General features: G+C 41.4%; 1 protein-coding gene across 1 annotated transcript in view; it reads left to right on the top strand.

Annotated features, from left to right (window-relative positions):
* The first annotated feature begins 5,377 nt into the window (after nucleotides 1-5,377).
* The window catches only part of myo15b (myosin XVB), a 45,852-nt gene continuing 36,930 nt past the window's right edge, over nucleotides 5,378-14,299 (top strand). The window contains exons 1-15 of the mRNA XM_073867076.1: nucleotides 5,378-5,520; nucleotides 6,007-8,489; nucleotides 8,705-8,769; nucleotides 9,575-9,638; nucleotides 11,344-11,453; nucleotides 11,564-11,638; nucleotides 11,779-11,872; nucleotides 11,963-12,066; nucleotides 12,157-12,220; nucleotides 12,293-12,406; nucleotides 12,491-12,652; nucleotides 13,445-13,558; nucleotides 13,655-13,713; nucleotides 13,796-13,919; nucleotides 14,058-14,153. Of these exons, the coding sequence (XP_073723177.1) occupies nucleotides 6,081-8,489; nucleotides 8,705-8,769; nucleotides 9,575-9,638; nucleotides 11,344-11,453; nucleotides 11,564-11,638; nucleotides 11,779-11,872; nucleotides 11,963-12,066; nucleotides 12,157-12,220; nucleotides 12,293-12,406; nucleotides 12,491-12,652; nucleotides 13,445-13,558; nucleotides 13,655-13,713; nucleotides 13,796-13,919; nucleotides 14,058-14,153 (3,654 nt within the window). The 5' untranslated portion in view covers nucleotides 5,378-5,520; nucleotides 6,007-6,080. The remainder of the gene's footprint in view (nucleotides 5,521-6,006; nucleotides 8,490-8,704; nucleotides 8,770-9,574; nucleotides 9,639-11,343; nucleotides 11,454-11,563; nucleotides 11,639-11,778; nucleotides 11,873-11,962; nucleotides 12,067-12,156; nucleotides 12,221-12,292; nucleotides 12,407-12,490; nucleotides 12,653-13,444; nucleotides 13,559-13,654; nucleotides 13,714-13,795; nucleotides 13,920-14,057; nucleotides 14,154-14,299) is intronic.

The following is a 14,299-nucleotide window of genomic DNA, read 5'->3' as shown; positions in this document are numbered from 1 at the left end:
ATGCGTTCGATTTAATGCGGTTCCGAAAGAAATGACAGGCGGATGACGTCAAAGTACTGCGAGAGCGATTTGAAATTAAACTTTCCGTATGATTTCTCGAATCGCTCTCGCGGTACTTTGACGTCATCCGCCTGTCAGTTCTTTCGGCGCCGTATGAAGTCGAACAAGCCTAACAAACCTGCAAATGTCACGACTGGCCAGTCAGAATCAAGCATTCCAAAGAGCCGTGTAATAAGTTACATTAGTAAATGTATTAGCTAACAAATAGTTTTTTATCATTTTAATAATCTTTCTTAATGTTAGGTAATAACAAGGTTCATGTTAGTTTATTATTAATAGCATTAACTAACGTAGGTACGTGACAATCTCGGTTGTCATGGCTGACAATTCGGTTGCTCTCGACGAAACTTCGGATTACCTCAAGCGACGTGCGGAGTAAAAACATTCTTGAAATTGTAACTTAGATTTAATTTAATTGCTAAAGTACAAGTGAACGAAATTTCAGTGAAATTGAACGACGCGCAAAAGTTGTTTTACCACCCGCAAAATAGATAACAATGGGACAAAATAAGGTGATGATTTTCGAGTTTCAAGTGGCCAGTATTTTGTTATTCTTGAACTCATAGACATATCTTGGTGTCATTGTAAAGTTTTTTTTCGAGCTCTTTCTATCTGAATAACTAGTTTTAGCATTTAACCATGTTTAATTTTTTTTGTCACATATATACCTAACTAATGTTCAGATAAAACCTTTTGATTTTATTAACTTGATTAAAAACTTCTAAAAATGAACATTTTAAGGCTGCATCCAAAGACTTCAAAAACATTTGGTCAGATCAGTTGTCATACATGCTTAGCCAGGAGTTTTGATCATCTATTATTGAGGGACGCTTTGTTCCTGTAACAGGGTGTGCTTTAATGAAAGCGGAGAAAGTGTGAATCCATATGCAAAAGGTGTTTATTAAGTAAAATCCCATAAAGGGCCAGCAACCAAATCCAAACAGGGTAATCCACAAACAGAATCCAAGTACAGGCAAAGGTTCAAGGCAGGCAGCAAAACAGGCAGAATCCAAAATACAGGCAATGGTCAAAAAACAGGAACAGATACAGGTAACAGGTTTAACAGATCAACAGATATCAGAATCAGACAGGTAACAGGTTGGGCTTACTATGTATAATATTCAGCCAGGAACTGGTGTACAGGAAGTGACTTATATACAAAACAGACAGGAAGTGTGAACTGAAACATGGCATGATGAATATCAAAATAAAAGTCCGAACAGAGCAGAGTATCAAAATAAAAGTCCAAAATACAAAAATACACAGAACACAAGTAAACACAGAACAAAACCATTACAGAACCCCCCCTCTAAAGGGCGACTCCTGGAGCCCAACATACACATAATAAAGTCCAATAGAGGGTGGGCGGGCGGGCCAGGACCTCTTGGCGAAGGCAGGGCAGTTCAGGAGAGGTCCTGGGTCATATGGCCAGTATGGTCCAGGAACATGAGGCAGATGCGGGCCTGGGTCATGGGGCAGATGCGGGCCTGGGTCATGGGGCAGATGCGGGCCTGGGTCATGGGGCAGGCTAGGACCTGGGTCATGGGGCAGGCTAGGACCTGGGTCATGGGGCAGGCTAGGACCTGGGTCATGGGGCAGGCTAGGACCTGGGTCATGGGGCAGGCAAGGACCTGGGTCATGGGGCAGGAAAGGACCTGGGACAACGGGCAGGCAAGGACCTGGGTCATGGGGCAGGCTAGGACCTGGGTCATGGGGCAGACATGGAGCTAGATCATGAGGCAGGAATAGACCTGGAACACAGGGAGAGGAAGGGTCCGAGCACACTTCGGCCTCCGCCTTGGTGTCCTCTGCCTCCTCCCTGTGTCCGGGTACTACCCCCCCCCAAAAAAAACTTGGGAAAGCTCCCAAAGCCCAGGGTGGCGATGTCCCAGGTGGTGGACCAGATGAATCAGACAAGACAGGTGAATCGGGCAGGACAGACGAATCAGATGAGTCGGGCAGGACAGACGAATCAGATGAGTCGGGCAGGACAGACGAATCAGATGAGTCGGGCAGGACAGACGAATCAGATGAGTCGGGCAGGACAGACGAATCAGATGAGTCGGGCAGGACAGACGAATCAGATGAGTCGGGCAGGACAGACGAATCAGATGAATCAGATGGATTAGATGAATCAGAAGAATCAGAGGAGTCGGGCGGATTAGGTGAATCAGGCAGATCAGGTGAATCAGGCAGGTCAGGTGAGTCGAGCAGATCAGATGAGTCGAGCAGATCAGATGAGTCGAGCAGATCAGATGAGTCGAGCAGATCAGATGAGTCGGGCAGATCAGATGAGTCGGGCAGATCAGATGAGACGGGCAGATCAGATGAGACGGGCAGATCAGATGAGACGGGCAGATCAGATGAGACGGGCAGATCAGATGAGACGGGCAGATCAGATGAGACGGGCAGATCAGATGAGACGGGCAGATCAGATGAGACGGGCAGATCAGATGAGACGGGCAGATCAGATGAGACGGGCAGATCAGATGAGTCGGATGAATCAGATGCAGGGCCTTGAGGAACCTCGGGAACAACAGAGCAGAAGGCAGACCAAACGCACCACAGGGCTATGGCAAATTCAGGCAGTATTGAGTCAATGAAACATACCTCTGTGGTCGTCGGTTCCGGCAGGGTGGCCATCTTGATGGCAGGTGTAGGGTGTACAATAGCTCTCATTGGTGCAGGTGTGGTTGTGATGATAGCTCTCTGAAATGCAGGTGCAGGAATGATGGTAGCTCTCTTGAAAACAGGTGTGGAAACAGGTAGGATGGCGGCCATTTTGGGAACAGGCGGGATGGCAGCCATTTTAGGGACAGGCAGGATTGTGGTGGTTTTCTTGGAGACAGGTGCAGGTGCAGAGACAGGCAGGATGGCGGCCATTTTGGGAGCAAGCATGGTGGCGGCCATTTTATGATCAGGCATGACATATTCAGGTTTGGGCAGAACCGGCATGAAATGGCTTGATGGGTTGTGTAAATTCACTGGAGGTGTATCCGCAACACCCACAGTAAATGGTGAGCCACACAGTAACAAAGCAAAGTCAATATAACTCTCCAGGGACCAGGCAGACATATCACGTGGCATACACAAGCGCGGCCATTCGTCCAAAGCATTATAGAACAGGTTCTTCAGAGTAATGTCATCAAAATGTACCTGGTAACTCAAGTCCAAAAAATCATTCACATAATCTTCAATCGGACGGTGGTTCTGACGGAGTTCTAACAGGGCAAAAACAGGTTTCATGTTGCTGGTGGGAAGTTACTAACCTTCGCTGGATCCGGGTTATGGCTGAATATTCTGTAACAGGGTGTGCTTTAATGAAAGCGGAGAAAGTGTGAATCCATATGCAAAAGGTGTTTATTAAGTAAAATCCCATAAAGGGCCAGCAACCAAATCCAAACAGGGTAATCCACAAACAGAATCCAAGTACAGGCAAAGGTTCAAGGCAGGCAGCAAAACAGGCAGAATCCAAAATACAGGCAATGGTCAAAAAACAGGAACAGATACAGGTAACAGGTTTAACAGATCAACAGATATCAGAATCAGACAGGTAACAGGTTGGGCTTACTATGTATAATATTCAGCCAGGAACTGGTGTACAGGAAGTGACTTATATACAAAACAGACAGGAAGTGTGAACTGAAACATGGCATGATGAATATCAAAATAAAAGTCCGAACAGAGCAGAGTATCAAAATAAAAGTCCAAAATACAAAAATACACAGAACACAAGTAAACACAGAACAAAACCATTACAGTTCCCTAATCGGAGAAGCTCAGATGCTTGCCTGACATCGGACACCACCTCTTAAAGAATGTTGAATAGATGTTTACACCATTGTGTCAAACAGAACAATCAGAAAAAAATGGGTTTGTAATGTTTTGTAGGCTAAAAGTAGCTTTTTGATACAGTTACAGTAAGATTCAAATTATATACCAAAATGTAAATCCTTGTTATAACCTTTAATATTGATTGATTAAGGTCATGTCAAAGATTGAAACACTAAGACTAAGAAGAAACTTTGACGCTCATAATCTCATAATAAGACCATGAGACGTTAGCCTGGATTTCAGGGTCAAATACGTTAAGTAATAGAGGGTATGCACGTGACGTCACCTTCGGTGAAAGCGACTGCGATTACGCCCACTGAGTGGCAAAAGACAGAGCGACAGCATTTGTGTACAGTGTGAAATCATGAAAACACGAGGAAAACGCGTCTAAATGAGGGAAAAGCTGTTGTGCGATAAACTGTACTAACAGATTTAACAAGAATTCGGAGCTATCGTTTTACAGACTGCCAAAAAACACAGAAAGTAGAAGTAAATTGATAGTTCATGCCAACGTCCGAAGACCACAGGTGGGTTGATAAGTTGCTAGGGTCACTATCAAGCAGAGGTTTTACTTTCTACTTAAAAGTATTTTTTCATGGATTTGTATTTTATCAGTGTTTTCTTTGGAAAACATACATTACAAACATATGATCATAATTTTTACTCTATTATATTTCATAAAAAGTTTTTGATTTACATTTAATATTTAAGTACATTAATGTTATTATTTTACTCAAGAAAAGTACACAATTTTAATGCAATTAGGTATTAAATACATTTTAATATGCAATATTGAAGAATATGATTATATGCTTTAGAATGTAGTGAAGTAAAAGTTTCCCCAATACAAACACCCAAATAAAGCACAGATGCTTGGAAAATGTAACTAAGTATTGTCCACCTCTGCTATCAAGTCCAACTAAATTCAATTTAAGCTGCATTTTCGTAGCAGCCGCTATGAAAACCAGCCATTTTGTTGAACGTTTGTCACTTAACAGGGCGTGGTCACGTGGAAAAGTGACGTCAATGTATACCCTCTATACATAAATTGTGAGTATAGCAACTTGTGTGTGTGTGTGTTTTATCCACACATAAACCCTTTAATCAGTATTTTGCTGCATGCGTTGGTCCAGTTTGTTAAGTTGTTTAAATGTAGCAACTTTTGTGTTGTTTGTCAGTAAATTAATCCATTAATTTATCATGCATTTAAGTATAAATCCATAAAGAGAAACATTACAGATGTTTCAAAAGTAATGTGTATAGATTGAGGGATCACTGGTGGATTTTCCTAGCATGTTAGCTTCTGTCACTGTCTTCTCATTCATGTATCAACACCTTTTGTCACCCTCCACTGAAGCCTCTCACCTTTCCACAGTCTGTTCAGCAGCTGCTGATATCAATGGGTGCATATCTATATGGCGTGCCGTCAAATATAAATTATTCACTAGTGTCCTGTATGCTTGTGCATGCTTGTCTGTGTGTGTATTTGTGTTAGAGAGACTGCGTAGGCATTTGGATCCACAAGTAGATTCAATCCATGGTGTGTGTCAGTGATACCAGCAATTCGGGACTATAAGGAATACTCATCGGACCCCCACAGTGGATCATGTGTACTTGAGAAGACAGGTAAGTCATTATTTCACTGATGTTATGTTACCCTGCAATATTTAGAGAAGTGTTGATTTAGGAATAAATACCCTCTTTGATTTAATGTCATTTAGGTGGTTCTCGCTTATTTATTTTAAAGCTTTGCATAAAGTGCAAAGATTCTGTTAAAAGTTTATCAGTGCATGATCTTTGTCTTGATCTAAAGTCACATCTTGGCATCATTTAAGGAGGCAAATACCTGAAACTTGGTCCTAATGATGACCATTAGGTCAAGTACACCTTGCACTTTAGTTGAAAGATGTGATATATGATCTTGTACCTCATGTAGTTTAGGTCCCCGCCATGCATCTGTTTACAAGACCTGCACAAAGTTAAGAAAAATAGTTTACATTTTGCAAATAGTTAGAAAGAAGAATCAAAATAGTACAGCATTGTGTGTGAAGCTGCTTGCCATTTATATTACGATTTCAGTATGTCTCTGATATAAAAATGTTTAATAATTAGGTCATCATAAAAATGTCTTGACATTTGGAGAAAAGTTAGCAAGAGGACCTGTGAAGACACTGTGACTCAGTAATATGCCTCCCGCCAAACCACCCAGCAGGGCTAGAGGAAAGAGAGACAAACAGGAACAAGTCTCCCCCAAAAAAGGAGTCAAAACAGCCTCCCAAAACCTCTCAAAAACTAATGAGAGTGGGAAAGGAAAAGGTAAAAAGGAAGAGAAAGCCGGTAAAGAAAAGACCAAAAAAGATGAGGAGCAAGCCGAGGATTCACAAAATGAAGAGATAAAGTCTTCTAGGCAAATGCGCAAGGGGAGAAAACAGAATGGCAATGTCTTACCTGCTAAGTCAACAAGCAATGCCATTACGGCAAGAGGGAGGGCAGGGAGGGGTGTCAAATCAAAACTTGACCAGAAAAATTTTTTAGCCAAGGATATAAACAAAATTCCTGCTAAAGGTGCAAAAAGAAGAGGTGGTAAAGCAGTTGATACTGAAGACGATTCAGAGAGTGAGAAAGCAGAGAGCTCAGAACAAGAGAGTGAAGAAGATGGTACAGATGATAAGAAGGAGGAGTCAGACCGTGTGGAAGAGACGGCTGAGACCGAAGCGAGTGTGGTGAGCAGTGAGGAAGAGCTGTCAGATGCGGACAAGCAAACAAAGGGCGAGGAAGAAGATAAAGAAGAGGAAGAAAGTAAGATAGAGGAGAACAATAATGAAGCTCCTGAAAGCGAAGTTATAGAGGAACCGGAGGAGGAACCTGTCAGTAGAAGTAGTAGTGTAGTTAGTAGCGTAGAAGAGGTTGATTCTGAGGAGGTGCTGAGCGATCCTGGGCAAGAGAATTTACGGGAAGAAGCCACTGTGAAACCAGAAGCACTACACCTTACTGCTCACCTAAAAGGTCACAAAAAAATGTTGAAATCCAAGACACTCCATAAGAAGGGACCTTCTAAAGGAAAGGAACCTAAAGATGGTACTGTGGCCTCAGAAGGGGTACAGAATAAAGTAAAGGCCTCTAAAAGTGGTCCCGCTAAAGGTAAGCCTCAAATTCTACAGCTGGCAAGTAAAACAAAGGCTCTGAAAAAGACACAGGAGGTAGATCAGGATCAAGATCAGGCAACAGTCCCTACAAAAGGATTGTTAAACAGACAGTCTCGTATGCTATTTACAATCAAGGGCAAAGGAAAGGATGATAAAAACAAGAAAGCTGAAGAAGAACAGCTAAAAGACACTGAAATGGAAACTGCCAAAGAGCAACAACGAGATGAATTTGAGAAAGTAACAGCAGACACGGCTGAGATCGAAGAGCAGATGCCCTCAAAATCAACTGAGAGTTTAATAGCCAGGAAGAAAGGAATGGCGACATTGCGGCGAGTCTCAGGGTGGATTCAAAAGAAGATGCCAAAAAGCATCCATGTTCGAAGAAAGTTAGCAGCTGTCACACAAGCAATTGGGATTTCAAGGTGGCTCCATGCTTTGGTATTGAAGAAGAAGAGTAGCGAGGCAAAGTCAAAGAAGAACCTTATCCGACACAAGATGGTCATGAAAATGGCAGGTAGTGGAAAGTCAAAGAAAAAAGTATCAACTTCTGATACTCAACAAGACATTTCCAAAAAACTGGAAAACGAGGATGCTTCTACTGATCAGAAAGGTGATTCAGCCGATGATCCTTTATCTCCACAAGACTTGGAAGAAAAGGCCAACTCAGGAGATGCCAAATATGCAATTGTGTTTCCCAGGATGAACAAAATTGGCAAGGCAAAAGAAGCCGCTGTTACATCTACCAGCACCAGCACAGTGAATGGCTCAACCCCTGAGCGTAAACCACCAAAGCCTGGAGCTCGTTTGGTACTTCCAGTAAAGCCAGACCTTACCCTTCTTAGATCCATCAAGAAAAATACACTAGAAGGTGAAGAAGATAAAAATGGTGGCCCAAGGACTCATGCGACTGAAAGGGAGTCAGAAGTCAGGACAGACAACAAAATGCCAACAATAGGTGTTAAAGATGGTACAAGTATACTGCAAGCAACCAAGGGTAAACTTGGCGACTCGCGAGTTGATTTCACCAAGTTGTCTATGTCCAAAGCTTTGCTTAGCGGTGCTGGAAGCATTGAGCAAAGTAGAGAATTGGAGATGAATCGAAGGAATGCAGACTCATCAGGTGAAGCAGAGATGTGGAGAAATAGAGTGACTCAACCTTCTTTTGAGGAGGATGCTGATCGAGAGGTGGCTGAATTGATGGCTGATGGTCTTTTGCCCTCCACTATGGAACTACATTGGGCTCAAAGTCACGAGATGTATGGGGATCCCCAAGACTGGATGCGTTCTGAGAACCTCCTGCCACATCAAACAGTAGAAAAGCTCACCAAATGGACAGTGTATCAAGATGATGAACATGCACACACCATTCCAGGCCATAATGGCAGAGGCCAATGGGAATCAGAAGATCCAACTCAGAACATGCTAGAGGGGAGACTTAACAGCACTCAGGTATGAAACAGTGCTGTAGTCGAATCCAACTCGAGTCAAGACCAAGACCTGAGATCAAGTGTCGAGTCCGAGTCCAGATAAAGCTGGATGTGGACTCGGTCTTGAATCAGACTCGACACTTGATCTCTGGTCTTGACTCTGACTCGAGTTGGACTCGACTACAACACTCATCTCTGGATTGTAAAGTAATTGTTAGACTCTACTCTGTGTCCTAGATATTGATGCCAGGAAGCAAGGAAGCTGTGGAGGTGGATGAGGTGGAGGATTTGGCACAGCTGGAGTGAGTTATCACAGGCATTACCTGACACACATGTTCTCATGCAGACACTGAACGCACCTGCTAGAGGAGCTGCTTAGCTGTGAGCTATGAAAGTGCAAACTTTGGGCAACACAATTTTCCTCTGGGTTGTCTATGTGAGACTAATGGTGCTTTTCCATTGCAGAGTACCCCACGGTTTGGTTTGGGTTGGGTTAGCTTACTTTTGGGGGCTTTCCACTGGGTGCTGTATGTAGTACCTGATACTTTTTTAGTACCACCTCAGTTGGGGTTCCAAGCGACCCGAGCTGATACCAAAACGTGGCGTAAATGCAACTTAAATGAGACTCAACGGAGTGCGTCAACTGACGCCACGGTTGTTTGTACAGATACTGTCATGTGAGACAGAGGTAGTGATAAACGCGATGTGCAAACATCTATTTGTGGTGGTCAATTTAAATTTTGTGGCGACTAAGAAAAAAAATTATGTCACAGCAGTAGGCTGCGCAAATATAATGACACGCCTATAATCCCTCCCACTCCAAACTGTTACTAAACTCAATGGAAAAGCTAACCAAGCCAAAGTGAGCTGAGCTGACCCGACCAGACCCAAACCGTGGGGTGCAATGCAATGGAAAAGCACCATAACAAACATATTTTATCACTAATCAATAAACTTTATTTCACAGAACGTACCTTATCATTCCCAATAGTATGTCATTTCTGACTGAATTGAATTGAAACAATCAATCATTTGGCACTGTCAACTATTGTTTTGAGACTTTCCTATGTATTTATACAAATGTTCACATAAAGCTTTGTTTTTCAGAGAGGTCTGTGAGAGTTCAGTCCTGCTGAATCTGAAAAAGCGCTTTCACCGAGATGCTATTTATGTATGTATTGGCTTTTCTTGAAAATGACACATGAATTCAAATGCAAGGATGAATTATAGTCATGTATGGACTTTCTGAAGCACCCTCTTTATCATAGGCGGAGTTCGGGGGGTTCAATGCCCCCCTGCCCGCCATTTTGTCTGAGCTATTAATGAAATAGAAATAGAATAATTCATATTTTATTTGCTTAGTCTTGGTACTTCAATACATAGACTGAGTAACGTTAGGCTAAAATAGTTTTGAGGGAATATTCAATTTTCTTAAAAGAAAAATCAATTTACTCACCAGCATGTCAACCAAAATGTTGATGTCTTTCTTTGTTCAGTCGAGAAGAAATTATGTTTTTTGAGGAAAACATTGCAGGATTTTTCTCATTTTAATGGACTTTAATAGAGCCCAACATTTAATACTTAACTCAACACATAACAGTTTTTTTCAACAGAGTTTCAAAGGTCTACAAATGATCCCAGACGAGGCATTAGGGTCCTATCTACCAAAACAACCGTCACCTCTGACAAGAAAAACAAAAAACATGCTCTTTTAAACCACAACCTTTCGTCTAGGTCCGGTCCAGCGCAACCTAACGTAAATGCGTAGTGACGTAGGGAGGTCACGTGTTACATATATAAAACGCAAATTTGCAGACCATTGTAAACAATAAACTGACACAAAGACATTAATTAGTATCAGTTGACATACAACAACGTAGGAACGGTCCTCTTTCAACACACTTGTAAACACTGGGGCAGAGTTTCGCGTTCGTCCTCTGTGACCTCTTGACGTCATGACGTATTGCTTGGGGTCACGCTGGCACATCACGACCGGATCTAGACGAGAAGTTGTGCTTTAAAAGTGCATATTTGTCATTTTTATTGTCAAAAATGACAAATGTTTCGCTAGATAAGACCCTTGTGCCTCGTTTGGGATTGTTTGTGGTCCTTTGAAACTCCGTTGAAAAAAACTGTTACGTGTTGAGTTAAGTATTAAATGTTGGGCTCTATTGAAGTACATTAAAGGAGAAAAATGCTGCAATGTTTTCCTCAAAAAACATAATTTCTTCTCGACTGAACAAAGAAAGACATCAACATTTTGGATGACATGGTGGTGAGTGGATTGTCTGGATTTTTCTTTTACGAAGATGGAATATTCCTTTAATTCGTTTAAATCTTGCAAAAAGAGGCAGGAATCTTTGCTCTTAAACACTGGAGGGTGTGTCCGGTGTTGGTGCCAAGTGCCGACACCATACCCACTCCCAAGAACCCTGTTGTCTCTTTAACTTTCATACGCTGCTGCAACCTGAATGGATGCTCGCAAATGTTTTAGGGGCGGGGCCATGCTCGGTTACTCCAGTGCATTATTGAGCCGCTGTTTTAGCCCTGCCCTAATATTACTTAAAACAGAAATGTGGAAAAACGGTTAAATGGTGTAACTTCACAATTCAGTACTTACTACACAGTTCACAGTCTTTATAATGTGTGTCATCAAAACATTTATAATGTGTTTAAAGAAAATTCTCTGAAATGACTTTTCATAGACTTTAAAATTGGTTGTGCCATAGCCTACTCTGTCTTCATTGCATTATTCTTTGGTCAAATTGGTCTCTCATCCTGAGGCCTTACTGGTTCAATTCAAATCCCATTCCATTGTGATGTCCAACTTATTATAACTTTTCAGGTGTTTTTCTCACATTTGTTCAAATCAACAGACATATATTGGAAACATGCTCCTGTCCATCAACCCCTTTAAACCTCTCAGTATGTACACTGAGGAGCTGAGACAGCAGTACCAGGGTAAAGAGAAGCACAATAATCCACCGTGAGTATGAATTCATTTAAGCAGCCTTTTGACTCATTATACCTGGTTAGCAAATTGTGATTGAGAGTTTAGCAATAATATTGATGCTGTGCTTTGCACTGTCCCTCCAGTCATATTTATGCCATGGCAGATATTGCCTTTTGCCAATCTCAGAATACAACCCATGAGCATTGCATCATTATAAAGTAAGGATATTTTGCATATTAATCATGCATAGTAATTACCTCCTGACTGTACTTTCTCTGTACTGTACATCTATGTATGTATGTACTGTATTATCTGCATGGATTTGACAATAAATAATCATTATTTCCAATCTGAACAGTGGTCAAAGTGGATCAGGGAAGACAGAGGCTGCCAAGCTTATCATCCACTATCTGAGTTCAGTGTATCAGGGCAGAAATGATAAATTACGTCAGGTAAAGCTGTTTATGATAAGGAGAATCGATTTTTAAAATATTTTAATATGACAGAAGCACACAACATCTGATATTTCACCTTATCATTAGCCAATGGATGTTTTGCCCGTTCTTGAAAGTTTTGGTAATGCCAAAACCATCCTGAACAACAACTCCAGCCGATTTGGAAAGTACCTGCATGTCCACATACGACAGTAAGCCTACATTTCATAACTGTGATTTAAAGGGCCATCACCATTAAATGAGCATGGTATGATCTCCCTCACCGACTTTTCTCTTCTTAGCGGTGTTGTTGTCGGGACGTCTTTGTCGAAATATCTCCTTGAAAAGTCAAGAGTTGTCTTTCAGGTTGAGTATTCACTTTTATAACTTCAGTGTATCTAAAATGTGAGTTTAAGTAATGTGTGTGAACTCGTTTAGGCGAAGGAAGAGAGGAACTACCATGTGTTTTATGAACTGTTGGCTGGATTGAATGAGTGGGACAAACAGGATCTTTACCTGCAAGGAGCTGAGACCTACTTCTACCTCAACCAGGTTAGAAAAAGCCCATGCATTAAACCTACTGGTTTATGGTGTTTGTTCCTGTACTGATATTCTTGTTTTAAATGTCTTGTTAAGGGAAGAGCTTGTGAGCTACAAGGAAAGCATGATGGGCAAGACTTCTTGCTCTTGGTTCAGTGCTTGGAGACAATCGGTTTGCATGCAGATCAGCTTGCAAACATTTGGGCCATTCTGTCATCTATCCTACAGCTGGGCAACATTTGCTTCAGTTCATATGAGGTGCGCATGCCTTGATCACTCGGTTCAAAACCAAGTTTTAGCATTTAGATTTTTCAAAGACAAATAATGAGAAATAAAAAAATAGGTACAGATACTGTATGTACCTTTAAAGGGGACATATCATGAAAATCTGACTTTTTCCATGTTTAAGTGCTATAATTGGGACCCCAGTGCTTCTATCAACCTAGAAAATGTGAAAAAGATCAACCCAGTAACTTAGTTTTAATTCTCTTCAAGCATGTGAGAAACTGATTCCTGTGTTACCCCTGTGATGTCAGAAGGGGATAATACCGCCCATTAATCTACACTATCTAACCACAGCACTGCCATTTAGTGCAGAGATCGTCTCATTTGCATTTTAAAAGACACACCCCATAAATGGCACATTTTTTCTCACACCTACAAAGTGGCAATTTTAACACCCTATAATAAATTATCTGTGGGGTATTTTGAGCTAAAACATCCCATTCGTGCGCTAGGGACACCAAACATCAATTTTATCTATCTTATGACATGTCCCCTTTAAGGTACTAATATGTACTCTTTAGGTCAAAGGGTACCGACCCAGTGACAGCTTTATACCTTTTCTGAGAGTGTAGAAATGTAAGAGAAACATTTAAAATAAACTCGGTTGTGTTTTGCTTCATAAAAAGTGATTCCTGTGTTACCAGGGCCCCTGAATCAGTCATATATTATCATATAGTTAGAAACCTTGATCATAAAGTAAAACACAACTGCAATTAAAAATAGCAACTTTTAAACATTAAAACTTTATTTTTTTGACTAAATCAGAGTGAATCATTTGAGGTGGCCCGTATTTTCAGTGAAGCTGAAGCTCGGAGAGTTGGTAACCTCTTGCAGGTGTCGGCTGAGGCATTACAGACCGTCATTACTCACAGAGTGACAGTAAGTATCTAACACACACATAATACAATACATCGATCCCATAATTTAATATAACAGAGGTATTTGCTAAGAACCGTGATTCATCTGGTTCCACAGGAAACAATATATGACAGGATCTACTGCCCCCTGTCTGTTGAAAGTGCCATTGAATCCAGGTCAGACAATAAAATCCCTTCCACAATGATTTTAATGATATAAGGGCGCTTTTTAAATACAGACACATTGTTTCTAATTTAGAGATGCCATTGCCAAGACGCTGTACTCTGTGCTGTTTGACTGGATGCTTGAACGTATCAATGAGTGGTTGATGCCTACAGAAATGGACAGCACTGTTGGAATCGTGGACATATATGGCTTCGAGGTATTCATTTCATTATTATAACGGCATAACTGCTATGATTTACCCAAGGCATATTTTCTGTACTCATCAACTGCTTTTGTTAAGTATGTGACAAGCCTTTTCTGAAGGCTGTAGGAACTTAATGTACACCTGTTACAGGACCTGAGTGTCAACAGTTTTGAGCAGCTGTGTATAAACTATGCCAACGAGCAGCTGCAACAGTTTGTGAACAAAGCACTGGTGTCACAAGAGCAGGTGAGTGTGTGTCGTAGCATAAAGCCCTCCAGGTTCAAGATTGAACTCTCTTTGTTTCCTTAGTAGCCACACACTAATGGTTGTATTGTGAATAAATCATAGGCACATGCAGTTTAAAGGTGCCAAAGAACGCATTTAAATAATAT

This window comes from Misgurnus anguillicaudatus, chromosome 4, assembly GCF_027580225.2.
Source record: "Misgurnus anguillicaudatus chromosome 4, ASM2758022v2, whole genome shotgun sequence".
NCBI lineage: Eukaryota > Metazoa > Chordata > Actinopteri > Cypriniformes > Cobitidae > Misgurnus > Misgurnus anguillicaudatus.
This window is presented reverse-complemented; position numbering and strand designations above follow the sequence as displayed.